Source organism: Choloepus didactylus, chromosome 6, assembly GCF_015220235.1.
Source record: "Choloepus didactylus isolate mChoDid1 chromosome 6, mChoDid1.pri, whole genome shotgun sequence".
In the NCBI taxonomy this organism is placed as follows: Eukaryota; Metazoa; Chordata; class Mammalia; order Pilosa; family Megalonychidae; genus Choloepus; species Choloepus didactylus.
The window spans coordinates 118,446,876-118,472,424 of NC_051312.1; the positions used below are offsets into that span (position 1 = coordinate 118,446,876).

The 25,549-nt window shown below is 40.3% G+C and overlaps 1 protein-coding gene across 1 annotated transcript in view; it reads right to left on the reverse strand.

Moving 5' to 3' along the window:
• The window catches only part of MMP20 (matrix metallopeptidase 20), a 48,761-nt gene extending 23,526 nt beyond the window's left edge, over positions 1-25,235 (reverse strand). Inside the window, 9 exon segments of the mRNA XM_037839785.1 lie at positions 7,891-7,984; positions 7,987-8,031; positions 10,243-10,410; positions 11,145-11,265; positions 13,975-14,059; positions 14,627-14,725; positions 15,259-15,407; positions 22,063-22,172; positions 25,226-25,235. Of these exon segments, the coding sequence (XP_037695713.1) occupies positions 7,891-7,984; positions 7,987-8,031; positions 10,243-10,410; positions 11,145-11,265; positions 13,975-14,059; positions 14,627-14,725; positions 15,259-15,407; positions 22,063-22,172; positions 25,226-25,235 (881 nt within the window).
• Between the last annotated feature and the right edge of the window lie 314 nt (positions 25,236-25,549).

The window sequence follows — 25,549 nt, forward strand, 5'->3', positions numbered from 1 at the left end:
TTATTAATAATATAAATTTTAAACTTAGGGTTTATCAATCTAGTGAAGTTTCCTTGTGAATTTTTTTATTGATGTAAAACTTTTCTGGCCTTGCACACTTCAAAGTACAAACTATCACATTGTTGGCCAAGAAACGATTTCATTCTGGGGGTTCACGAACGAGGCTGCTTATCTCGGAAAGCTTCAGAGGCCAAGAAACAACCATACATCATCCACCTCATTGAGCCTAAGCAAAACACACTCATAAGATTGAAAGTCATGTGTAGACAGTGGTATGGGCTAAAAATAGCCAAAGCTGTGCATAATGTCTGTGCCAGTTAAGATTTATTATGAACCCCCAAATGCCATGTTCTTTAATGCAATCTTGTGGGGCAGATGTATTAGTGTTGATTAGATTGGAATCCTTTGATTGAGTGTTTCCGTGGAAATGTGACTCTATCAACTGTGAGTGAAATGTTTGATTGGATTATTTCCATGGAGATATTGACCCTGCCCATTCAGGGTGGGTCTGGATTTAATCACTGGAGTCCTGCTCATAAAAGAGCTCACAAACAGAAGGAGCTCAGAGCAGCTGAGAGAGACATTTTAGAGACAGCATTGAAAGCAGACTTTTGCTGACACTTTGGGGATGCTAGCCCAGTGTTTCCTTCGAAGAAACTAAGAGAGGACAAAACACCCCACGAGCAACATTTTGAAGAATGCATAGGAGCTGAGATAGGAGCTGGAATGCAACCCAGGATCAGCAGACACCAGCCATGTGCCTTCTGAGCTAACAGAGGTTTTCCGGACACCATTGGCCTTCCTCCGGTGAAGGTTTGCTTGTGTTGATGCCTTAATTTGGACACTTTTATGGCCTTAAGACTGTAACTTTGTAACCAAATAAACCCCCTTTATAAAAGCCAATCCATTGCTGGTATTTTGCAGAATGGCAGCATCAGCAAACGGGAACAGTGTCCTTAAATTAAGAGCCTGTGGGATCCATGTGCACACACCTTAAGCTGTGGAGATGTAAAGAACCCCATCATCTTCACACATTGAGGCTCTCAATACACTTCTGCCTCTTTGTCTCAGTTCTTAATACATTTAAGTAAATACAGTGCCATTTGTTGACATTCAGTGAGGCAACCTAATAGCCAGAAAAGTCTGTAAGTCAGAAAAGGACCCAGGGAGACTGTGAAGGAGGAAGACTTCCTCTTCAGTTATGTGGACTTTCCTCGAACCCATGAGAAATGCCAGACTTCAAACATACTATCTCTGTAGCAGTGGCTTCTGTTTTTATTGAGATATATTTACATACCATACAGTCATCCATGGTGTACAATCACCTGTTCACAGTACCATCATATGGTTGTGCATTCATCACCCCAATCTATTTTTTGAACATTTTCCTTATACCAGAAAAAGTAAAAATAAGAATAAAAAATAAAAGTAAAAAAGAACACCCAAACCATCCCCCCCCCCACTATTTTTCATTTAGTTTAGTTAAGATCTGCTCATCCATCCATACACTGGATAAAGGGGTGTGATCCACAAGGTTTTCACAGTCACACTGTCACCCCTTGTAAGCTACATTGTTATACAATCATCTTCAAGAGTCAAGGCTACTGGGTTGCAGTAGTGGCTACTGTTTTTTTTTTTTTTAATATTCATTTTATTGAGATATATTCACATACCATGCAGTCATACAAAACAAATCATACATTCTGTTGTTCACAGTAACATTACATAGTTGTGCATTCATCACCAAAATCAATCCCTGACACCTTCATTACCACACACACAAAAATAATAATAATAATTAAAGTGAAAAAGAGCAATTAAAGTAAAAAAGAACACTGGGTGCCTTTGTTTGTTTGTTTCTTTCTTTCCCCCATTTTTCTACTCATCCATCCATAAACTAGACAAAGGGGAGTGTGGTCCTTATGGCTTTCCCAATCCCATTGTCAACCCTCATAAGCTACGTTTTTATACAGTCGTCTTCAAGATTCATGGATTCTGGGTTGTAATTTGATAGTTTCAGGTACCTACTGCCAGCTACCCCAACTCATTAGAAGCTAAAAAGGGTTGTCTATATTGTGTGTAAGGGTGCCCACCAGAGTGACCTCTTGGCTCCTTTTGGAATCTCTCTGCCACTGAAGCTTATTTCATTTCCTTTCACATCCCCCTTTTGGTCAAGAAGATGTTCTCCGTCCCACGATGCCGGGTCTACATTCCTCCCCGGGAGTCATATTCCACATTGCCAGGGAGATTCACTCCCCTGGGTGTCTGATCCCACGTAGTGGGGAGGGCAGTGATTTCACCTTTCAAGTTGGCTTAGCTAGAGAGAGAGGGCCACATCTGAGCAACAAAGAGGCATTCGGGAGGAGGCTCTTAGCACAATTATAGGGAGGTCTAGCCTCTCCTTTAGTGGCTACTGTTTTTATTGTCTTTCTTTTCTATAAAATTTTACACGTCCCTATCCCCCACCCCCACTGCATTTCATGTCTGCAAACATGCTCAAGTATTTCTCATTTTGAAAAATCCTTGTTTGACCCTTGCTGCTCTTTCCAGCTATTATCTTAATTTACCCTCATTTTGTGATTAGCAAGATTCTCAAATGAATGATCTATATCTACCATCTCCATTTTCTGCCCTCCATCTGCTCTTCAACCCCCCATGATCTGGCTACCTTTCTCACTACTCTACTGAAGCTACATTCCTTGGTTACCCTGGGCAGTCCTCAATCTGGTGACTTCTGTAGTATTTTACTCAGCTGACCAATTTGAAAAAAGAAAATCAAGCCCGTTTTCCTAACTTATTTGGGACCCAACTACAGGGATTCTGTCTCTGATGTCAAGCAGACCTAGATTAAAATTATAGATGAGGACAAAACAGTATGGATTAGAGTAAATGCTTATAAAATACTTAGCATAACCCACAGAGCATCAGAAATGATTATGACAGGTCAGTTTTACTATTATTGTTATTGGAGTGCTGCTTCTCTTTGGTCTTGATTGACTCCTTTTCCCTCACTGATGCCATTTCCTAGGCTCATTCCTTAGACTCCCTTCCTTTCTCTTCATTCTGTCTTTAGAGCTGTTATCCATTTTCACATCTTTAATTGCCTCCTTCAGGTGGGAAATTCCAAAACCTATGATGCCTCCAACTGTGACCTTTCTCTGGAGCACCAGCTTATTTCTATAAAACCACACTAGAATTTTCATCACCTTAAGTTCAACACATTTAAAATTCAGTTTCTTTTCATAAGCCCAATAAATCCTCTTATTTTCTTGTCTATGTGAATGATGCTATTATTCTCCCAGTTGTGAGGATGCTACCTTCTCTGAGTCTTCCTTTTCCAGTTTTCTTCTCCCCAAATTAGTGCACAACTCCTGCTTCTGAGTCCTTCAGGATGCCTCTTACATTCATCCTTTTCTAAAGTCCCTGCTTGCAGAACCCTTTAAAATGTTTTTTTTTTTTTTTGCATTTGGATCTATAATACATAACATCTTTTAAAATGTGACAGTTAGTGGATGACATTTTTTAAAAAATAAAGAATCCTGTTTTGAGAAAAAACAGTGAAGAAAAGCATATCAAACATTTTTTTGGAGACCTAGATAGGCTGGGACATCTTCCTCCTTGGTTCTGCATACCCAGGACCTGCGAGGACATGCACCTTCCTGAAATGCCTCTCCTACTAACTCAAATGGATAAAAGTCAAGACAGAAGTGCACTTGAGTCAAAACTCAGTGCTTCTTTTGCTAGTACCATTGCACAGCCAGAAGGTTTTCTATATTAGTGACAGAGTAGACTCTGAACTGGAACTCTGAAGACCTGGGTTGCAGTGGAGGATATTTTATTTTTATTTTATTTCCCTTCAAATAGAAGAGCATATAAATATATATGGAGAATATGTAACATCTCGTGGTGACTTTAAAATATGCTACATTCCATCTTGCCTTGGAAGCAAACCATGTGGTTATTACATACACAGTCTGAAATGTCCCATCAACAGATTATTGTTGATGATGGGGAATTCCATTCTGGGCTGTTAGTGGGAGAGAACAGACGGGAGCTCTTTCATAATCAGTGGCCCCCAGGTTGCTATTACAGTTGTGACTTGAAAGGTTTCTCTGTTCTTTGTACAGGCTTAGCAGGCACTTTGGGACTTTTGGTGGCAGCCTATAGGGGATCAGAGCTATTGAATCCTGGAATCCTAGCTCGGGATGGCACCTTTGGGAGACAGGAGAGCAGGCAGTCAGGAGCACCGGCTCTGGGGTAGGACAGCCCGGGTTTGGATCCCAGCTCCATTCCTCACCAGCTATGTGCTATTGAAAAAGATGCTTATTCTCTCTGTGTCTTGGCTTCTTAATTCATAAAAAAGAATAGTAATTCATACCTCACAGGCCTGTTGTAAGGATTTGATAACAAAGCATTTATCATACTAAGTACTAAAAACACTCAAGTCACTATTAATATCATAGAACACCCTCATTTTACAGAGGTGAAGAGAGGTTTAAGCTCCATGGCAAGTTAATGACAAATCTAATGCTAGAAGGAGACCACTCCTGACTCCTGTCCAACTGCTAGCTCTTCCTAGTCCTTTGGAATTGCTTGCCCAACTGAGATAACTGGTCACATCTGAAAGGGCAGAGGTGATGACTAAGCAGATACATTTTTGTCGGCCATCTCTCCTTCTCTAATCCCTCCCCGACCTCTCCTTTCTCAATGTGTCTTGCATCTATGCCTCTTCTATTCTGTTACCGCCTTCAATATTTATATTCAGGGGCTTGACAAAATATGCACCATCTGAATATAATCATTAATAATTCTAAATGCTGAAAGTTTAATATTTAAATTGAGGTTTTAAAAAAATCTTTTTCAGTGATCCAGTATAATTGAGTAGAAGAGCGTATCTTTGACTTCACTGTCTCCTTTGTCCTTACCACATCTATTGATATTTTTAAAAGGATGAGCTAAAAAGCTACTCCATGGCCAGCATCTCACTTGTTTTTCAGCCACTGATTGATACATGCTATTTCAGAGTCCGGGCAGTGTGGAATCTGACCATGACTTTCCTACCCTTAGATGAAGGCGGCTTTACTCAGCACAGCATTCCAGGCTCCTCACTATCTGCCCTTTGCCTTCCATCCCTGGGCCATTGCCTATGAGTTCCGCTTCAGTTTGTCTTTTGGTTTATAAATATGAGATTGGTAATGTAATTTAATGTAATGATATGTCTATTTGATGGAGTAATATATACATATAGAAAATAAAGATAAAATTAAAATTCATTGACATGGAAAACTGATATATTGTTGACTGAAAATGTTTGTAAATCAGCACATCTAGTATAATCCCCATTTTTGTAGAAATTCACCCCCCCCCCCACTGTACTTATAAATATTTATCTCCCTATTGAGAGAAAAAGTCTGGATTTACAACTACGGGTTAACAATGTGCTTATACTAGGTGGTTGTTACTATATGTTGTTACTGTCTCTTTTTAGAATGAGCACAAAGTATTCTTATTGAATTAACTTCATCTATTTCCAGGCTCCACCCCAATCAATATGGCAGAGCAAGACACTCTAGGGCTCTCGATTCTGCTTCAGAAGCTTTGAACAACCAGAAAGAACTGGCAGAAACATCTTTCTCAAAGCTCCAGGAAACAGCAACAGGACTACCGCAGAGAGGTGTGAGCACTGAATCAAGAAAAAGGCATCATAAAAACGGTAGGATCTCATGGCGCCCTGGCTGGCCCGTCCCATCCCTGGCCTGTCCAGGAGGGAGCAGAGTGACCCTGTGCACGTGCTGGGAGCCTGGACGCCTGGTCACATCTCTCTGGTGGTGATTCGGGGCAAGGGCTTCCTGGCCTTGGGGACAAAACTGTACAATGCCCAGGACCATGAGGAGACGCTGTTTCCTAGGGCAGAGGGGACATTCATATCTCTATAAATAACCCTTTATCTCTGTAAATTGGGGATTTCTTAGGTCCAAGTGTGTTCTGATAGTACCTATGCCTTTGCCTAGAGCTATTCCTCAAATTTATTGTATGACTAAGCTCTGAAGGAGAGCTCTCACAAGGTCAGTCTGCAAAGACTGGGATCAGGGAAAGCGCTGTCATAACACTGGCTGGATACAAGCTTAAGGAACTGATGCCCCAGCATCTAAATTCCAGCAATAGCATGTTAAAATATTGAAATGTCCAGGTTTCAATGAAAGATTACAAAAATCTATTTCCAAAAGTATGAACAAAATGTAACACCAAATTGCTCAGGTGTCACCTTCTTAGGGAAGTGTTCCAGTTTGCTAATGCTGCCATTAAGCAAAACACCAGAAATGAATTGGCTTTAATAAAGGGGGTTTATTTGGTTACACAATTATAGTCTTAAGGCCATAAAGTGTCCAAGATAAGACATCAATAATTGGGTACCTTCGCTGGAGAAAGGCTATTGGCATCCAGAAAACCTCTGTTAGCTCAGAAGGCACCTGCTTGCTCCCAGGTTGCATTTGAAAATGGTGTTCTCCAAAATGTCAGTGTCAGCTTCCAAGGGCCGTCTTCAAAATGTGTCTCTCAGTGAACTCCTTCTGGCTGAGCTTATATAGTGCTCTAGTAAAGTAATCAAGGCCCATGCTGAATGGGTGGGGCCACATCTCCATGGAAATTATCTAATCAGAGTTATCACCTACAGTTGGGTGGGTCACAACTCCATGGAAACAACCTAATCCAAAGATTCCAACTTAATCAACACTAATATGTCTGCCCCCACATGATTGCATCAAAGAACATGGCTTTTTTCTGGGGGATATGATATATATACAAACTGGTACAGAAAGCCTCTCAGGACTTTCCCAGGTACCTGTCTCCTGTTTGTCTCGTAGCTCTCTCTTTTATATACCCCCATTAAAGCTCATGGCACACTGCCTTGCAATGGTTTTTGAATGTACTTCTGCCTTTTGTAACTGTGAGGTTTGTGAAGGCAGGAGGAGTATTCAGTCCATCTTTGTATTCCTAGCTACTTCAATAGTACTTGGCACCCAGTTTGAGCTCTTTTCCAGTGAAGGAAAAAGAATAAAAAGAATACCACACATGCATATTCCTGAGCTACCTCTGTCTGTTCTGGAGTGATTGAATTCTGTCCTCAGTAGATGGAGGAATGGGAGTGAGTGTTGGTATGCTTCTGTTTTTCTCCCTGTAAGGATGTAATTGCAGTGAACATTGTCATGGTGAGAGCAGTCATATTCCCGGAGAAACTGGAATGTGGGGAGAAGGGCTCTGTCTGCTGTCTGCTACCTGACAGCTAACTGATGGTTGAAAAGTCATGAAACCTTGAGAAAGAGGGATTTAGGAAAGTCCTGACTTTGTAATCATCCACCCACCCATCAATCCATCTGATTGTCCATCATTTATCCATCCATCCAACTATCTTTCTATCCATCCATCCATTTATCCATCCCCATTTGACAAGTGTTTATTGAGCATCTACTATGAATCCCTATCTCCAGGGACACAGTGGTGAACAAAACCAACATCAGATAAAACTGGGCTGGTGTCCCAGCTCAGCCAATTACAAAATTGTGTGGTCATGGAAAAGTTACTTGATTTCTTTGAGCTTCTTTCTTCATCTGTCAAATGGGGATGCTAACCTCTGTTTCATAGTCAAAAGGGTTAAGAGAAATAGTGTACCCAGGTGGAAAACAGCAGTGCATTCAGGGCATAGTAAGGGCTCCACAAAAGGTAGTTCGGGCACTTCCATAACTCCCTGAAGATCCGCACCTCCCATCCCTCTGCCATCCAGGACAGAATTTCTACATGACCTTCACACATGGCAGCAACAAGGACTTCTGGGGTGATGCTTGTCTGGATGGAGCTGAGTTGACGAGTGTTGATGGCATGTCTTAGGCTTACCGGTTCCTGAAGAAGAGGGGCTCCTTTCCCAGTGTTGTCACCACATCAAAGGATGAGCTGGAGCCACAGTGATTGGGATTTGATGGATTATGAAGGGAGCACAGGGCACAGTGGGATTTCCCAGGAATGTTTTCTGAGGCCCTAGGATTCAAAGTGACTTGGTCAAAGTGGTACAGGAATCTGAAGTCTGTTCTCAGTGCTGCTGTAGAGACTGGGGGAGCCTGGACTCTTTCACTCTGCATATGTAATGTAATTAAGACTAATTGAGAATATGGCTGGCAGGAAGACTTGGGTTTGAATCTTGGCCTCACTACCTGCTGAGTTGTGTGATTTGGGGAATATCATTTAACCTCTTTAAGCCTCAGTCTCTTCATTTGTAAAATGCGAGAAGGTTGTTGTGAGAATTAAACAATGCCGTAAATCACTTAATAGAGTGTTTGGCATGTGAGTAATAAAAAAATGGAAGCTGCTATTTTACTGCTATGCATAACTACATTGATAGCTACTGGTGCTCCATATTAGAAATCTACTTTAAGTTGCCAATGATTGTTTCTTTGTAATTGAATTCTTTGCTCCCAATAAGATCATAACTTTCTTGTGTATTGGTTATTTTCATATATTTCCTGGTAACCTGCACTGCATTTGAGCCCGTTTACTAACCACCCAGGAAAGATGGAGGGAATTCTTGTGGAGCTGAAGTACTGAAGGTGTTTGCTGTTTAAAGGCATCTCCTGGTAGATCCTTTTGTAAGCAGGGACCTGCCCCTGGGAGAGCTGTCTGTGAGTTTTCATCTCCTACTCTGCATCTCTGAGGACTATCTATCAGGTACAGAAGAGTGAACCGAGGCTGCCTGACCAAATGCCTCTTTAATCAAGCTTTTTTGCAACCAGAGATGAGCATCAGGCATGGAGGAGGCACAGGGAAGGAGCAAGGTTCAGGGCCATGTAAGGGTCAGTGATGGGTGAGATCAGGGATGGAGCAGGGGTAAGCCGTGGGGTGGGGATCGGAGGTAGGATGAGGCTGAGAGATGATTAGAAACAGAAAATTGATCAGGTCAGAAATGTGGTGAGGGTTGGGTGTTGACAGGAGTGATGTGTATGCACCTGGCAGTATGAAACCATGTTTCTATATGTTGTTCTCCCATGTAAAAATGGTCATATCAAAATATATGCTTCAGATGCTGACTGAGTGACAGAGGTCCAAGTGCATGCTGATGTGTAAAGGGCATGCGGGTCTTTGGGTTCGACTCTTTCTAGAGGCACACATGCACATTTCCCACTGAGCTCTGCCACTGGCTGCTCTGAGCCAAGTTTGTAAAACAGAGACATTTGCAGCATCTTTTCTGTCACTCAAGGGAGGAGCAAATCTGGCACTTATCTTGTACTGAAGTGGATGGAGCTGGTTGAATGCTTCTTTGGATAAGATTTGTCTTTTATGGCCTAAGGTGAAATCTCACTGTTTGCACCACGTGTATGCCCATTTCTAAACAGCCCGATGGACTGGCCAAGACGTGGGAAAGCTTTTGGGTGACCTGGGCTTTCTAGGCCTGTTAGGTTGGGAGGATGGGGGAGGCTCTGATGAACATAGATGGAATAACCAGGTTTCCATTCGAGGTAATATCAGTTCTGTAGCTTTTCCTGTGTTTTAGCCACTAAATAAAAATTGTCTAGATCTCAGGATTTTCAGGATTCCTTTTCATGGGTTAATTGATTTATGCTTCCTCTTATGGAAAATTGATTATAGAGTTTCTATTAATCCTTTATTGTCTTCCAAAGAAGGCTAACACTTGAGATAATTTTGAATATCTTAGGGTGCTTACTGTCTTTGAGCCTCAGCTTTCTCAGCTATCAAACAAGGGAAACACTTCACACCCACAGGCTTGTCATGAGGTTGAAGTGAGATCATGCATGTTGCAACGTTCTGTAAAATGAAGATTGTCTGTACAACTATGTGGTACGGCTGTTATCATCATTGCTATTTTTAGGAAGGTGGGGTAACTTCCACAAATGGGTAAGCATTGTATATATAAACTATAAAATATATCCATCCTCTCCCAATGTGTAAATCCTGACCTGCACTCAGAAAAACAGGCAAATGATTGTATTTTCTGTTGCCGCCCAGGGACCAGTACTCAATGGAGAAAAGCTATAGAATTTCATTACACATCTTAGGAAAGCATTCAGTATTCATAACTAGCTAACAAGCTCTTCAAAGAGGGCATAGTTGGGGCTGTGGCCTCTAGCTTAATCTTTAGCTATGCAGGTAACTCCTGGCAAAGTTCACTTGTTTAAGTTGGAGACTGAATGTCTGACCCTTTCTGAGTTATTGGTCAAAGAAGCGTAGGGATCATGCTGTATGATGCCTGGATCCCTTTCACATCATCCCTGGGGAGGCGGAATCCATGGGATGCTGGTGCTTGGTACTTATAAGTCAGGTCCATCAGTGCTGAAGAGTCTGTAGAGGGGGCTGGGCCAAGTGTGTGGCCAAATTCCTGGGTAGCAACAGTGAGTAAATTGAAACCTAAATCATACAGGAGAGAGAAACGTAGCATCAATGTAGGATTTCTTTTTTTTTTTTTTTCCCATGTTCTGTGTTTACTGGAGAATTTATACTTAAATCACAGTTAATTCATCCTAGATTACTCTGCCACTTTGCTTTGCTGACACCTTGGCTGGAAGGGGGTGGGAAAGCGGGAGGAGCAGACATGTAAGTCAGTCCATTCTGTGCTTTGTTGGTAACAGCTCTATGGATTGATAAAGAAGGGCCTTGGAGTTACGATGGCAATGAAATTTATCAATAATTTGCACTTTAGAACACTGATGCTTTAATAGTTCCCTATGATTATAGCCAACTCCTTCTGTCCACACAGGTTTCACACTGCAGATTTCCAGATGGCCTGCATGCTTCTGGAAACTTCATGCCCTTCCCAGGAGGGTACTGATTCCCTCAGGGCATTTCTCATCATAGCCTGTTTCCAAGTACAACTAAGAAACAATTAGTAGTTGAGGAACAATAGAGCTGTGTGTTGAGGAGATTATATGCTATGAAATAGAGATCAGACAAGTCTATAACACAATCAAAGGTGCATCTTCTCCCTTAATGGTATTCCCTTTTGGATTTTTGGCTTACTTTTTTTTCTTATTCAGTCCACCTAGTTAAAAGGTGGTTGGGGACGTTGAACCTCAAGTTTTCATGATGGAGGCCCAGAAGAAAGTACAATATTTTCCAGGTTATGGTGAATTGTGCATATAGACCATTCATTCCCATTGTTCACTTCTCAGCATTGTCGAAATGTATATCTCCTCCCAGGCATTCTCCAGGTGCAAATGCATGGGCTAGAGTACCTAGAGGACCATCAGATGGATAGCAGTCCCCCTGATCTAAACAAGTGGGGAGAAATGTCGACAAGGAGTGAATCCTCCTGGCAATTTTGAGGGCTACACAACATTAAAGGGAATGGACGACTTTCTGTATAGCATTGACACATATGCAGATAAATTTACTTTCCAATGTTCACTTGTTAGAATGAGTTCACAAGTCAATGAGTAACCTGCCCACTGAAAAATAGAAAGGGCTGTTTTGTACTTCAAAGACAGTAAGCATTAGAAATAAAAAGGGTTTTGTTGTTTATACTGCAACATTTGTTAACTGATACATGACATATTGTGCTATGCACATGCAATAGATTACAAAATGTGAAAGAGCAGAGGGTCATTCCATAGAAACCTAGTCTGCTTTTTAGAATGTGAACCCGTTGGCAGAGTTTGGCTCTCAACAAATGATTCAGGTAAGACAGCAAAAGTAAGTTGAGTAAATGTGTTTTCTGTTTCTATAGCACAATATGATGCAATTTGAGGACGTGTTAAAAAAATTTCGCTTTAACTAAATTTGATATACTACATGAAAGTAATAAAGGTATTTGTAAATCTCTAGCATTTAGTATCCAAGGTTATTCTGATGCAGGTGGTTCAATTTCAACCAGAAACCCATCAGCTGTGGTCCTGGGGTCCAACAGGGGAGGACCCAGGACCCACAGTGAGGACAGTAAATAGCTCAAACCAGGACAGGAGAGGGGTGGAATAAGTAAACCTTTAACCCCAGGTGTTCAGGCAAGAGGTGGGGAGCTATCGATTTGAAGGGGGAAACCGGAAGGACCCTTAAAGGAACCATTTAAGGCTTTGTAAATATGGCAAGCTCACCCCATAATACAAATCTGTGATTTGTCTTGACTCTGTGGGTTAGTATTGAAATTCCCTCTCATTGTAGACAAGTCAGTCATATCTTTGAGCTGACTAGGTGTGTTGGGCAGGAGAAGACAGGGATGGAGAAAAGGACAGCACCAGAAAAGAAAACATGGAGAAAGGTTCTGACGCAGGGTCTAGAGATTGAGAAAGCAGTGGTAATAATAGCTAATATTCTTGGAACACATATATGTGTGCTGCACACCATTCTAAGCACTTTCTGATGCAGTAACTCATTTGATTCTCACAACCCTCAAGAAATAGGAATAATGATTATACAAATTTTATGATGAGTCAGGACTTAAGCCCAGTTCTGTCTGATGCTAAAGCTTATTCACATAAACACTATGCTATATTTTGTCTTTTTAATCTTCTGGGTTATGTTTTTAAAGAAGTTACCTGAGATGCAGTAGCTTTATGGGCAGAATGCTAAGTCAGCCTCCTGTGCCTTTTGGAGGTGGAATAGTGGGTATCAGGAGCAAGAGTAGATGGGCAATGTGAGTGTGTTGAGAGGGTTTGGGGCTTCCCTTGTTCAGGGGTAGGGTTCCCTAACTTATCACAAGCATATTATACATCTCCAAGTACCAAATCATCTTGATCCCTGCCCTTTGTCTTTACTGTGTATGGTCACAGGCTAAAGTCCTAGGATACAGTTTATTTTAGGAATATGATGGAAAAAGACTCCATGGATTTATGTACATTTTTCTTGTCTTACTCTTAATTATCTCATAATTGCTGGTGTGTTCAAATCCTTATGGGGTTTTTCTTCCCCAATTGCTTTGATTTTTTGTGGAATTCTTAGTTAAGCAGAGACCAATAAGTGTGCTCAGAGCGCCACCTTCTGGACATGTAGGCTCATAGCAGCCAATAAGGAACTAGTGGATTCATCTGATCACTTCTAGTTCCTGGGCTCTCCTTTGATCACCTGGACCCACTGTGTGCTGGTACAGTTTCACAACCGGCTCTGTAAGGGAGGAGAGTCCTGATATGCAGGGTTTGCTGATTTCCATATTGTAAATACCCTTACTATGGCTGCCGACTTGTCATCACTGGATGCAAAGTTGAGAAGAGATGAGCAGGATTCACCATTGTGTAGTATTTTCACCATAGAGATAAAATAGATGTAAAAACCTCATGGACATAGCTAATACTTAAATGGAGCAAAATAATTAGAAAGTTTAAAGTCTTGATTTTCTTTATTTTCAATTTAATTTATTTAATTATAAGTTTATAGAATTTATTTTTTAATAACTACTCATGAGATTTTTGAAACTTTAAAAACTGACTTACAAACTTCATGAAAATTTAACGATTGGCTCCTGCAAGCCGTTATGATCCAACTTGGGACTAATGCAATGGCCCAGCCTCCCCCATCTGCAGCCATCGTCCAGATGAGCTCGTCCTAAACACGGAATCTGATTCAAATCCTGGCCTTGCTCTCCACTGCCCGGGGTGAGGCCTGTATTCCTTGAGATCACATTCTAGCTGCACTTCAGACTGCCTTCCCACCCATTTCCCTTCCTCCAACCTCCACCCCAACACACCTGCTTTTCTAATTGGAAAACCTCTAATGTTTCCGAGGCCTGGGGGCAAGAATACAGCCTTGGCCTGCCGATGCCCCCCTTCTCTTTCAGGCATGCAAGGCCCACACATCCACCCCCCTGCAGCCCCATCTCGAGCTGATGGGAGGACACCATGGATGGTCCAACCTGGGTTGGGTGGACTGAGGAGGTCAACACTGGCCCTAGAAGCGGGTCCAGGCTGCTGGGACAGGGATCCTGGACTGGGTTCCCAGAGCACAGGGAGGACATAGGTTCTGGTTTGGTGGACACAGATTCCTTGCCCCAGGGCTGTTGGAAGCCAGAGGATGGCCAAGTGGGGGTGCTCTGAAGTGTGGAGGTGGTGGTGAGGGGCTGTTCCTACTTATCCTTCTAATCAGTCCCATATTTCACTGCACTGCCCCGGGGCAACTTGGTAGCTCCCTCCATGTGCTCCCACAGGTCTCTGCCTAAACCTGTTATCTTGCACTTGCCAACAATTCCAACAATCTGTTTGCATTCATGTCCCTTGACTTTATAGTTCCCAAATTGCATGCATATTGTAGGCAGTTAAAAATCATTGAAAAATGATTTTTGGAAGGACTGAAAAGTTGATTTATTAATAGGTGAATTTTATCTTCTCTCTTTGGTTGAAGAGGTTGTTTTAAGAAAATTGATTGACACTGTTAGATTTTCAATCACAGGCTAGATTATTTTTCTTTTAAAATAAATTTATTTCTTTGAAGGTAAATGTGCCAGATGTTATAATAATCCTGAGATAATTTTTTCTAGTGAATTACCCATTGTCATTGTCTAAAGGTTGAACTTAAAATGTTCTTATTCTTTCTTATGGTGGTGACAAGGTATGACTTTTATGCAGATCAGAAGGAAGATATTTTTGAAAGAAAAGAGAGAAAGAGCATTTCTCTCTGAATTTGGAAAGACTCCGTCACATACCTGTATGTCAAAGTATTTTTTTTCCACTTGGGTTCACCTGGGAAGTGTCGACAGTTTGCCACATCAGGAACTCCATAGCGAGGTTTCTTGATCATATCCTGTGCTGGTTTGAATGTATTATGTCCCCCAGAAAAAGCCATATTCTTTGATGCAATCTTGTGGGGGCAGACATATTAGTGTTGACTGGATTGGAATCCGTTGAGTATTTCCATGGAGATGTGACCCACCCAACTGTAGGTGATAATTCTGATTGGATAATTTCCATGGAGGTGCGGGCCCGCCCATTCAGGGTGGGCCTTGGTTAGTTTACTAGAGCACTATATAAGCTCAGGCAGAAGGAGTGAGTTTGCTACAGCCACGGGGGACACTTTGAAGAATGCACAGGAGTTGAGAGAGGAGCTGAAATGCAACCTAGGAGCAAGCAGACACCAGCCACGTGCCTTCCAGCTAACAGAGGTTTTCCAGATGCCACTGGCCATCCTCCAGTGAACGTATCCGGTTATTGATGCATTATCTTGGACACTTTATGGCCGTAAGACTGTAACTGTGTAACCAAATAAACCCCCTTTATAAAAGCCAACCTATTTCTGGTATTTTGCAAAAAAGCAGCATTAGCAAACTGGAACATATCCATTGTGGGCTGGGTCAACTTCCTGGTGACTTGGAGGCCAAAGAATGCTTGCCCCTCCTTAATCTGCTTTAGCACGGAATTGCCTCCTCTTGCAACTATCTCACCAATCTGCTGTCTTCCTTTCTCTGTATGACACTTGTCAAGATATGCCTGAAATGGAGAAGCCAGCTGACATGTCTATGGCATAGCCTCTGAGAAGTACCTTTGGGTAAGACAGGGGATGATATTCTTGATATGTAAAAATTTTGTGTGAAGTATATTTCCATCTTTTAGAAATTAAATATATTTTCATAGATAAAGCCTGGAAAGATATAGCCTAGATTATTAACAATGGTTATCTTTGAGTAGTATTGTAGGGTTTTTAGATCATTTAATTTTTTCTCATCTGCATATTATAGTTTTCCTACAGTGAAAATGCATTTTTGCTTTAACTTTTTTAAAAGAGGAAAGCAATGGAAGGAAAATGTTGTGAACATTATCCCCACTGATCATGTATTTATCATTGAAGTTCTTTACCCAATTTGCAAAGACTATTCACTTTCTCTGGCAAACGGCTGTTTATACATTATACAAGATCAGTATTTTCAATTCTCACAGGCATTATATTTCAGCCTCTCATCCTAAAAAATGCAGAGGGTCAATCTGTTTCCCAGTCAAGGCTTTTAATGAATTCATGTGTGTTCTGTACATGGAGTGGAGCTTGTTTCCATGGGCAGGTTTCCTACAACAGGTTCTTTGTTCCTTGAGTGAGTAAAATTAGCTATAAATTATAAGGCTTTCATTTGCACATAAAGATTTAAAACACTTTTCTATGACTCAGGGCCAGATCGGGGTGAAGTGAATGAGGTCAGATTAGGGTGAAGTGAGTGAGGCAAATATAGGGTCAGAATTTCACCTACCCAACTTATTTCAGGGGAATAGCCAAAGAACAGCTAAAGATTTATATATATTTTAATACATATACAATTTATATTTACATGTTATGTTATTTCTTAATAATATATAAATCACTTATTATTTGTATATTATATATTAATCACATACATTTATTTTTATATTATATATTAGCCATATGTGTTTATTAATACATTATATACAATGTATATTATTTATTTATATATTAAATTAATGTGTATTTTTGTATAATTATATATTATGTGCAAACTCTGGATATTATTTATTTATATATTGTGTATACATATATACATAATAAAAAGTTGGAAGCAACCTTAATGTCAAACAATAGAGAATTTGTTAGATATATTACTGTATATATCCATGTGAAGTAATCCCTCTATTAAGATCACATTTTTGAAAAATATTTAGTGGCATGGAATAATGCTCTCAATATAATGTAAAATACTGAGAAAATCGGAGGAGAATCTTTATACTGATTATAATAATAATTTCATAAATAAACCAAGCAAAAAATATATGCACATATATATCATATCATATCACCATATCATATCAAATCAAATGAACATGAGTAATATAAATGTAATGATGGAAGGAAATATGTCCAAATGGTAATTGTGATTACCTCTGGCTGGTGAAGTTATGGGTGACTTTTAATTTCTTCTTTATTCTTTCCTTTATCCCAAAGTTTCCTACAATGAACGTGGACTGTTATTGTTAAGGAAAAAATAAAGAGGGGTAAGTCTTGCTGACTTGTTCGGACAGATGCCGGCTCCATCTCCTCCCGGCAGGGTCACTCGTCCTTCAGTCGCTGCCCTGCCCGTGCGAGGAGCGCCCTTTCCTAGTGGCTGTGTTTGTACATCTCCAGGTGAGTTGAGAACCCAGAGGAGGAAAAGAAAGAGGAGCCTGGAGCATCCGGCTCTGAAACCTGGGGTGAAGTCAAGCACCCTGAGGAGAAGGTGCGACTATTTGGTTTCATTTCTATCTCTGGCTGGGAAATCGTAAGTAATCATTTCATGTTTCTGAACTTTTCTGCCAGATGCCACTGATTTTATGGGTCATTCCTGTTTGCTTGAGCTGATGCTGTGATAATGCCACGTTCATGACCATATCTATGTTATCCTCTTCAGCATTAAGCTCTCTGTAAAAGACCATGTGTGGCCCATGTTTTCCGAGACAGTTTTGATTTCAAATATTTTGTTTTCTTTCTAGGTTATGTGTTACACTCTTTATTCAAATTTTGGTTTCACAAAATATCATCATGTAAGGGAGGATGTTTATGACATATTAAGTGAAAAACATGCTTACAACTACAGTATAAACCGTGTTTGTAAACAACAGCATGCTTATTTGGATACACATATACAGATAGAGTCATGAGCTGGCAGGAGGATAGGATGAGTGAGGGGGTTCCAAAAACTTAGTAATCAAGATAAAGAATATTTTAATGCAATATTTTTAGAAATCAAAATTAATGCAAAAAATTCATGATGAACAAAATAACAAAATTTTTAATCAAGACAGGCTCTAATCTGCCTCACTCACCTTACCTTACACCTGGCCCTGAGTCATAGAAAACTGTTTTGAAAGATGTAAACTAAGGGATTTCCAGTGGATATATCTTAGTGATAGAATAAGAGTAATTCCTTTTTAGTTTCATATATTTAAAAATTTTCTATATGAACATGTTCAACTTTTATAAAGGTTTTCCCTTAACATATACATAATATGTTAGATCTAACTATTCCTACTTAGAAAGAGAATAAGAAGTGGGCAGTGCAGTGATATGAATGAATTGCTCTCAACCTGGTGCTCCTGCAGGACTTGGTTCTTACACTAGCAAAACTCCTGTCACATTGCACGACAGCCCACGGGTTCACTGCTACATTGCCTGTCGGGGACCTTTCGCTGAAACAGGCCCTGGGTGTGATACAGTTCTAGGCTTAGAGAAGATGCTCAACTAATGTTCCAGTTCCTTTTCTTTAGGCAAAACAGTTGAAAATATGCTTCTTTGAAGATGTTCTCAGATGTTTGGAACTGAGAACCCACATTACTCTGAGAATTTTTTTGCCAAAGTTATTGACAAAGTTTCAGCATCAAAATGTTCAATCAGACACATGAATGTGCACTTAGAATTGCTTTCGTGTCCTATTCCAACACTTGCATGCTGTTGACTCAATACCTAATTGTGGCACTGGGTCAGAGTTTTCAGGACTCACCAGAATTCTCCCCTTAGTCCCCTTCCCCCCTTCCCATTGTTAACATCACAAAATATCAGGGTCGGCTTTCATTTCTTTTCAACATTTGACAGATAAAAATAATGGAGGCCCAGAGGGTGAGTCAGAGCAGCTAGTGGTCGAATCTCCCTTCTGATCCCTCAGTGCACTTTCCTAGCTTGCTGCCTGAGAATTAAGGCTCAAAGCTGAGACGTGAAGCATGTTTCAAGACCAGGTGAAGTTCAAGATATGGTTCCTTTAGCATTTCTTTCTTTCTCTGCTAAGTCAAGGAAATGGAGCTGTGAGAACTTTTGATGCTGTGTGACAAATGCTGGATTCTGGTCCTGACTGTGCCACTAATGAGCTTGGGCAATTCCTTTCATTTCTTTCGGTTTTAATTTCCTTGTATTTAATGTGGGGGTTGTATCCACCCTACGTAACACAGCAGTGTGAGGATCCAGTGACGTCCTCCGTGTACAAATGCTTTTAAATGTCTCAAAGGACATTACAATATACATACCCTTATCCGCACTCATTCTACTTCTGGAAATCTATTCTTTAGATTAGCCTGATGTACAAAAATGCTCATAGAAGCATTATTCATACTAGAGGAAACTGGGAAATAATCCATTTATCTAACGAAGGAAATAGTTAAATAAGAATTTACTTGTATTCTAAAATATCTGTATCTCTTTAAAATTATATTTATGAAAATATTCCAAAAAATCAAAGTTTTTTTGTGATATAATAATTAATGAGAAAAGTAGAAGGCAATATTTTGAATATAGTAACATTTTTTAAAAATCTTTGTGCACAGGAAATAAAATGGCAGTAAAAACACCTGAATTTAACAGTTTGTATTTGGAAGGCTTAAAAATTTTTAAAAAATTTCCTTAATTATAAGTTCTTAATACTGTGATAATGAAAATTTTTATTATTGTATTATTATACTGTATTTAATAACAATAAAAAGTCTATTTTAAGTGTTGTAGTGAAACCACTGATTTTTTTAAACAAACAATAACAACAACAATAAAAAAACAAACAACAGAATACAACTGTGGCTTATGAGACTAGGTAAGCATCTCATCATTCCATCATTTTTGAAGATTTTATGCAAACTGGCAAATCAGAATTTAAAGGATGCTGATGACAGTAAGGAGGCATTGCTGTCATCAGCATCAACTGAGACATCAGATACATCAACTAAGAGCCTGTCCGTCCTTTCAAGTGTGGATTACTGTGTTGGTGGGTTTTGGAGGGAGATGTGCAGGGTATTTGAAATCATTGTCTGACTAGTGTTTCCAGGCAAAGTAGCCATTTGCTTTCTGCTAACGAGTGATTTAGAAAGAAGAGAGCAGTGTGGAAGGTGCTTAACCTGACCCTGGCCTCTCGGGGACTCATCCAGTCACCCCGGCCCGTTGGACTCTCAGCTCCAGCCACACTGGCCTGAAGCTCGCCCTCCAAGCTCCTTCACACCCAGGGCGTTGGCTGTGGGTGTTTTCTCTGCCTGGATCGCCCTGTCCCCAGCTCCCACATGACTGGCTCCTGGACTCCTCAGTTGAAAATGCCCCCTCCCCTCTCATTGTCCCAGGCACTCTTTAACATCCTGGTTAACTTTTTCTTCAATATCACTTACCACTTCTGAAATAATTTTGTGCACTTATTAACTGACCTGTTTATCTCCTCCCAGCACCTTCCCACCCCCTCCCTCATCCCCAGGAAGCACCTTAAGAACAGGGATTTTACTTGTTTGTTCACTATTTCTCCAGTACTTAGAACAAGCCCTAGCAGGTAGAACACTGTAGTTGAATAAATATGTGTTCAATGAATGAACTGAAGCTGCCTATTTCCATGTTGTTTTTGTTTGACAAAGTTGTTGTTTATTTCTGTAAATTATAAGGTGGGCATTTTTTTTTTTCTGGTCACTGGAGTCCACCTTAGAGGTTTGACCAGAACACTCCCACCTCCTAAGGAGTGCTGAGGGTCCCTGCCTCCAGCAGAAATGGGGGCTGCAGCAGCAGGAGTGGGAGGAGTCACTTCATCATCCACAGTCCTTCTGATAATCTGTTATAAGACTGAGACTTAGGTGGGCTGAGTTATTTTGGAGAGGAAGAAGTAAGGAATTCCTGAATGTCCCCAAATATCAAGGCCATTCCATCCTCTCAAACACATCTAGCAAGGATAGTTTTACCTCAGACTTTCTGTCCTTATGCACAGACTGCTCAGGGGTTGGTTAATTTTTTTCTATAGAGGTCCAGATAGTTAATGTTTTCAGCTTTATGGGCCATACTCTGCTTGTGGCCTGAAAGCAGCCACAGGACTTGTGTGACCTGATTCTAGTCTAGTTAGCTACAGATGGACTGTAGGTAGCTAACTAGACTCGAATCGGGGTCTCTGGCCACTCCAAATCTATTCTGGTCTCGGCATGGCCCTCCTTCTGGGTTCCTGAATCACAGCAGGCGAGGTTGGGGAAAGTTACATTTGGGGAAAAGGGACCCGTAGCTAGGTGGCACCAATGAAATGTAATTTGAAATAGAACCCAGCATTCTGAGTTATTTTGAATTTAGTTCATCCAAACGTGGGCTTGAATCAAAGGATGTTCAATTCAACAGATCTTTACTGAGCATTCACTGTACTGCTCCTATGCAGGGCTGATGTTCAAAAGGTTCAACAACTGGTACAGCGGGGGAACCGACCGATTTGAATGAGCATGTGCTGCAAACGAACCACTGGGTCACGCCTGTGTGCCTGGCTGAAGTCAGCTCTGCAGTGCAGCCACCCAAATGTCCATGGGGTGGCCTGGAAGGCAGGACAGCAGTCAGAGGCAGAGCTGCTAATTGCAGACAGCTCTTGAAAGAGAGAGAGACCCTTGTGCAAAAATGCCTCATCCAGACACCTTTCACTAATGTCAGAAATTCTGTTGTTAGAAACCTATTCCTTTAGGTTAAATATGGCCACCATCTTCTTAAATGCCAGAACACTTGGATGCAAATATACACTGAAACATTTTGAATTACTTAGTCTTTGCAAAAATTCCAATATGAATTATTTGTATTAGATCCATTCCAAAAGCCAGCTGGGAGAGATTGAGGAGACTACAAATAGTGTAAGTAAATGAGGTAGTTGGGGAATATGCTTTAGAGAGGAGAGCCTCAAATGAGGAACAAAAGGCACCCAGGAAAATTGTGGTCCACTTTAAATTTTGATCAATGTTACCCTGAATACAAGGGCCATTTAAAAAAATGTGAACACAGGAAATATTTTTTGTTGTGACTGCTAGGAAGCTTAGCATTAAATTTACAGCCCACCTCTAGCATGCAAATCTTACACCTCAATTTTTATTTTTCTACCCTATTTTTCCTTCTCCATGATTCCTCAGATATTTTAAAAAATCTTTTTGTTGTATACATTTCTGATAGCCATAGCATATTCTATATGGAGCAAGATATCTAGATATATATTTATTCATTCATGCAACTCACATTTACTGAGCACCTAGAATGCACTGGACACTGGTATAAGATGCCCAGGAGAGAGCATATATTAAACTTCAATAGATTTGCAACATGATTTTAAAAGAGAATAGATTTTTACTTATTTTCTTATTATTTCCTTTTAGGTTTTCTGGGGCAGGGAAGGAAGAGGGAATTGTGCAAAGGTTTACAAACCTGTGCAAGGTAGTAGTTGTTCCTTGAGGTTCTGGAAGTGACTGCAAATAGGGAGGGGGCCGCAGGGGAAAACTTCAAGACAGTGATGAGAAGGACAGCAAGGCCAGATGCTCCTCACTGTAGCTTGGTAATTCTATTAGCTGGGACAATGGGAGACAGTGCACATTTGCACTTCGACCTTGAGCTGCTTTTATAGAGTCAAACAGGTCTGGGTTCTCAGAGCAAGGATGGTTCATGTTTCATACAGTAATTATACCGCTCATTTCTCTCCCTGATGATAGGATAGCACAACAGTACACAAGAGTTAGGGAAACCTTCATTCTTTGTGATTTATCAAGTTTCAAAAAGAGCAAAAACAGTCATTTTTAAAGTCAATGAAGTTTTCAGCTACTCACACAAATTAGGATAAATTGGTTAATTAGAAACCAACTCAACTGAAACATTTGATTAGTCTCAGATTGGGGGCATTTTCCCATTTGGATTGTGGAAGAGGTAAAAGATTAGAATATAATTTAATTTGGTTTCAAAGTAATCCAGGGCTCCCCACACAGTCAATTCAATCACCCATTTTTGTTTTTTTTGCATCCACTTCAACACTTTTCAATAATAAATACTGTTTATAATTATGGTTATGAAACACATATGATCCTGAAGCATCAAGGAAACGTTATATTATATTGTGCTGACTTAGGGTGGAAAGTGAACAGATAGTTGTTTGAAATCCTTTAAATGAGTTAACACAAGAGGTATTTTCTTGTGTTATCCACAACTCCCATTCTCTGAATGCCCTGGTTAGCTGGGGTCAGAGTCTTTTCCCTTGCTCTGATTAGGAGAGATTTTGATCTAGGGATAGCATGGAGGAATGGAGTTATGTGGTGGGAAAACATGGACTTTGGATTTAGACAAACAGATTAAATTTTGGTTGGATATTTCCTGGCTCTGTGCTCTTGGGCAAGTTATTAAAATTTTGTGGATGTCAGTTTCCTTATTCTTCAAAGGGCTGACAGTATCACTTATGGGTATAAGTCCCTCACTGGCAGGGCATAGTATAGCACGTAGCAGGGTACCTATTGGCACCAAATTGGCATTCAATAGACCTGGATCCACATCCTAGTTCTGACACTGGCTTGTATACCTTTGGTAGGTTACTTAATCTCTTTCGGCTATGGTGTATTTGCCCGTAAAATTGGGGAAAAGATAGCTCTTATAGGATAGAGTATCATGCTTTCAGAAGGGATTGGGTTAAATGGGGTTCTGCCTGTCAACTCAGGTTTAGGATACATGTGGAAACTTAGATTGGAAGACTTTCAGACCATATACATATATAATATGTATATATTATATATATATAACTTGATGTTCAGTAGATATTTATTGAATATGTGGATGAATATAGGTATATATATATATATATGTATACATAATGCATAATGACTATAGGTATACCTATGTTCATCCACATATTCAATAAATATCTACTGAACATCAAGTATTTGTTAGGCACCAGGAATACACAGATTTAAGACACTGTTTTTCCACCATTGTGCCAGTTTGAATGTATTGTGCCCCCCAAATGCCATTATCTTTGATGTAGTCTTGTGGGGCAAATGTTTTGGTGCTGATTAGATTTGCTTGGAATGTGCCCCATGCAGCTGTGGGTGATGACTCTGATGAGATATTCCCATGGAGGCATGGCCCCACCCATTCAGGGTGGGCCTTGATCAGTGGAGCCATATAAATGAGCTGACTCAAAAAGAAGGAACTCAGTGCAGCTGTGAGTAATGTTTTGAAGAGGAGCAAGCTTGCTAAAGAGGAACGTCTGGGGGAAAGCCATTTTGAAACCAGAACTTTGGAGCAGACGCCAGCCACGTGCCTTCCCACCTAACAGAGGTTTTCCGGACGCCATTGGCCATCCTCCAGTGAAGGTACCCGATTACTGATGTGTTACCTTGGACACTTTATGGCCTTAAGACTGTAACTGTGTAGCCAAATAAACCCCCTTTTTATAAAAGCCAATCCATCTCTGGTGTTTTGCATTCTGCAGCATTAACAAACTAAAACAACCATCAAACATACCAATATACACATTGTGGGAGTCCCAGAAGGAGAAGAAAGAGAGAAAGGAGCAGAAAGAATATTCAAAGAAATAATGGCTGAAAACTTTCCAAATCTAACAAATGAATATACACATCGAAGATGCTCAACAAACTCCAAACAGGATAACTCAAATAGACCCAGACTACAGCATATTATAACAAACTTTTGCATCCCAAAGATAGAGAATCCTGAAAGCTGCAAGAGAGAAGCAAAGTGTCACATACAAGGCAGCCTCAATAAGATTAAGTGCCAATTTCTCGTCAGAAGCCATGGAGGCAAGAAAGCAGTGGGAAGACATATATAAAGTGCTGAAAGCAAAAGAACGCCAACCAAGCACTATATCCAGCAAAATGAGGGAGAGATTAAGACATTCTGAGATAAACAAAAGCTGAGGAGGTTTGTCACCACAAACTTGGCCCTACAGTCCTCAGTTCTGCAGGTTGAAAAGAATGGACAAATAGACAATAGATCAAAATTGCAGGAAGAAATAAAGATCGCTGGTGAAGGTAATGACATGGGTAAATGTAAATGCCAGTATTATTGTATTTTTGTTTTGAAAACTATTTTTTACTTCCTGTAGGATCCAAAAGGCAAATGCATAAAATGTAGTGAAAAATCAATTGTTTTGGACTCATGAAATATAAACATGCAATTTGTGACAAGAACTACATAAAGATGGGGGGACAGAGGAGTAAAGGAACATAATGTGTACATATTGAAGTTGGTATTAAATCAAATGAGATTGCCAAAGATTTGGGATGTTAAATTTAAGCCCCATGGTAATCACAAAGAAAAATCAGAGACTATGCAAGCTCATAGAGACAGAAACTAGAGGATAGTTTGCTAGGGGCAGAGGGAAGTGGGAATGGGGAGTTAATGCATAATGGGTTTAGGGTTTCTCTTTGGGGAGATGGGAAAGCTTTAGCAATGGAAAATGAATGTGATTAATCCCATTGAACGGTATGCTTGGGTGTGGTTGAGAGGGGAAAGTTTATGTTGTATATATGTTCCCACAGTTACAAAAAAAAAGAGCAAATAAATAGACAATGATAATTAAATGCAATACATGGCATCATGGATTATTACTATTATTGGGATATATGAAAAAATTGGAGTATAGACTGTAACTCTATAATGTTAAATTTCTTGAACTTGAGAACTGCACGTAAGGTGGTTACATCAGTGAATATCCTTATTCTTAGGACATGTACATGGCAGTTGTACTGGTTTGTATGTATTATGTCCTCCAGAAAAAGCCATGTTTTTTGATGGAATCTTGTGGGGGCAGACATATTAGTGGGGATTAAGTTGGAATGTTTGGATTTGGTTGTTTCCATGGAAATGCGCCCCACCCAACTGTGGGTGATGACTCTGATTGGATAATTTCCAA